Source organism: Cryptomeria japonica, chromosome 6, assembly GCF_030272615.1.
Source record: "Cryptomeria japonica chromosome 6, Sugi_1.0, whole genome shotgun sequence".
NCBI lineage: Eukaryota > Viridiplantae > Streptophyta > Pinopsida > Cupressales > Cupressaceae > Cryptomeria > Cryptomeria japonica.
Genome location: NC_081410.1, coordinates 546,066,393 through 546,068,955, shown reverse-complemented (window position 1 = coordinate 546,068,955; position 2,563 = coordinate 546,066,393). Strand labels below are relative to the sequence as shown.

Here is a 2,563-nt window from a genome sequence, read left to right as displayed (position 1 = left end):
ACTTCCAATTTGTATGGGTTCATTTTGGGTTACCTACTTCTATTGTATCAAATCAAGATTCTCGATTCTTAGGGGAATTTTGGACATCTTTGTGGGGACTCATTGACACCAAGCTGAAGAAGAGTACAGCCTTCCATCCGCAGACTGATGGATAGACAAAGGTAGTCAACAAGATAGTTGTTCATCTGCTTAGAGGTTACTATAGCAAGCATCCTAAGTTGTGGGATGAGAATCTTTATTGCGTGCAACATGCTTACAACCATGCAACACATTCTTCTACAAAGAGGTCTCCTTTTGAGACTTGCTTCGGTTATTTGCCAAGAACACCGATGGACTTTGCCTTTGGAAAAGATGATATTGAAGATGGACATCATGATGCAGAGAAGGCTTTGAAGTTCATTCAAAAAGTCCAAGCAATTCATCAGGCAGTAGAAGCTCAGTTGGAGAAGAGCCAAGCCAAATACAAGGCTCGACATGACAAGCATCACATAGATCATCATTTTCAGGTTGGTGACCGTGTTTGGTTACATATCAGCAAGGAAAGGATGCAAGGTGAAGGTAAGAAGCTTAAGCCTATTAGATATGGTCCCTTTGAGATCTTGGAAAAGATTGGTACCAATGCCTTTCACCTTAAGCTTCCTCCATATATGCAAATTTACTCAGTTGTAAATGTAGAAAATCTGAAGTTGTATGAGCCTCCAATGATATTTGATGAAGAGGCTAATATTCAAGTTCCTTCAGTTGATGACCTTGCACCTGAGTATATGTTAGAGCTGCCAGAGGATGTCATTCTTGACAGAAATGTCAGATCTTCAAAAAGAGGTGCTATTGAGTACTTTAAAGTAGGACGTAAAGGGATGCATCCTGGAAAAGCACAATGGATGGAGGTTGAAAGAGTGAGAGAGTTGTATCCTCACTTAATTTCTGAGTAATCAAGCTTTCGGAGGTCCAAAAGCTCTCCAGTGGGGAGGATTGATCCAGGAGTATATGCTCCTTAAAATAGTTTCAAATCTCACGTGGGTGGATGATTCCAAACACAACAATTTCTAGTTGTATTGGCCCAAAATGTTAGTTGGAGGATTCGAACCCCCAACCACTCAAGCTCCAATGTTGCCTCAATACCATTGCACCACGAGATTCACGCTTAGCTAAATATAGCACTTAGTTTTATTTAAAGTGTAAGCCGCTTAGTGCTATTAAAAGAGAGGCAGGTGGGAGTTGAACTCCCAACCACCAGTCTCCTAAAACCAAGGATGACCGGTGTGCTATTAATAGTGCATAAGATATTTTTGGAGGATATTTTACATAACCAAATATATTCCGCCTAACCTTATTTAAACAAGGTTATTTGTTAAAAACAAACCCCTAATAATGGAGTAAAATCCAAACCATAAAATGGAAAGAGGATATTTACGGGATTATTTTCCCAAGGGGGATTATTTTTTGGTTTTGGTGGTTTTAGCCTAATTATGGCTAATTTTACGTATAAAAGGGGTATTAGGCCTTTGAAAATCATCCAGATGATGGGAAGGAGATGCTATGTTGAAGAGTTTGTTGTTATTCCTGCATGTTGGAGGTTAAATACTGATGTGCTTGAAGGGAATAGTTTTTGCAAGCATATGTAATTGATTTCTTGGAGTAATCGGATCGGTCCCCCTATTGGAGTAGGACCTGGAGACGTAGTCCATCTGGACAAACTCCATTATCAATTGTGTTTTCTCTTCTATCTATTTTTCTCTCTTTTCTTTCTATCATCATCTTTAATATGCTTTGTTCATTTAAGCATTTTAATCATGTTAATTCACTTATGTATGCTTTGAATTAACTTATGTAATTGCTATAAGCATTCTTATGCAATAGTCATAGATCTTAATCAGATCAGATTCACTGGTTAGAACTTAATCCCCTCTTTTTAAGTTGGATTGTGAAAATGCTGAAATTAGGGTAAATATGAGAATGTTGAAGAGATCGAGCATAAACAGTGAGCTACATTCATCAAATGGAGCCACGAACCTGGATTTGAGCAATATGTGGATGTTTTGATCTATTCCCAGAAGGTTGACCTGAATTATTGAGACTAGAATGCTTGTCGCTCTGGTCCTCTGAACTTTTTGCCATCTAAAGGGGAACTTGTTCGTCTCTGTGAATTATGTTGATCCTAAAAGTTATAGCTCTGTACCTATTCCTGCACACAATAGAGGAGGGAAAATGGTTAGGAATAGGGGTTTGCCTAAGTCAAACCCTAATTTAAGAATTAACCTTGAATGAAATAATGCAAATACTAAAATAAATAATGGAAAGATATACCTCAGATTTGCAATTGTTGATGATGGTGCTTTGCTTCTTGAATGTAATCACATGCATGTTGTATGAAATCACATGAACATGACAAAAAGCATAATCACACACACATGCTTACATATTAATGATGTAATATTGCTCCACAATGGTTGAATGAAGATTATGCAGCCTTGAAGATATCTAAAAATGCTTGATGATGAATGCTTCACAGATGCACGGATGCTTGATTTCTTGAAGATTATGAGTTAGGATGAAATGAGGT

The 2,563-nt window shown here is 37.7% G+C and overlaps 1 protein-coding gene across 1 annotated transcript; it reads left to right on the top strand.

Annotated features, from left to right (window-relative positions):
- The first annotated feature begins 329 nt into the window (after nt 1-329).
- LOC131073049 (uncharacterized) lies at nt 330-932 on the top strand. The gene has a single exon (XM_058009412.2). It carries the CDS (start codon nt 330-332, stop codon nt 930-932), a length of 603 nt encoding a protein of 200 aa, XP_057865395.2.
- The last annotated feature ends 1,631 nt before the right edge of the window (nt 933-2,563 follow it).

What these genes read in the sequence shown, in the direction of transcription:
- LOC131073049 (XM_058009412.2), top strand. Translation starts at nt 330, where the DNA reads ATGGACTTTGCCTTTGGAAAAGATGATATTGAAGATGGACATCATGAT.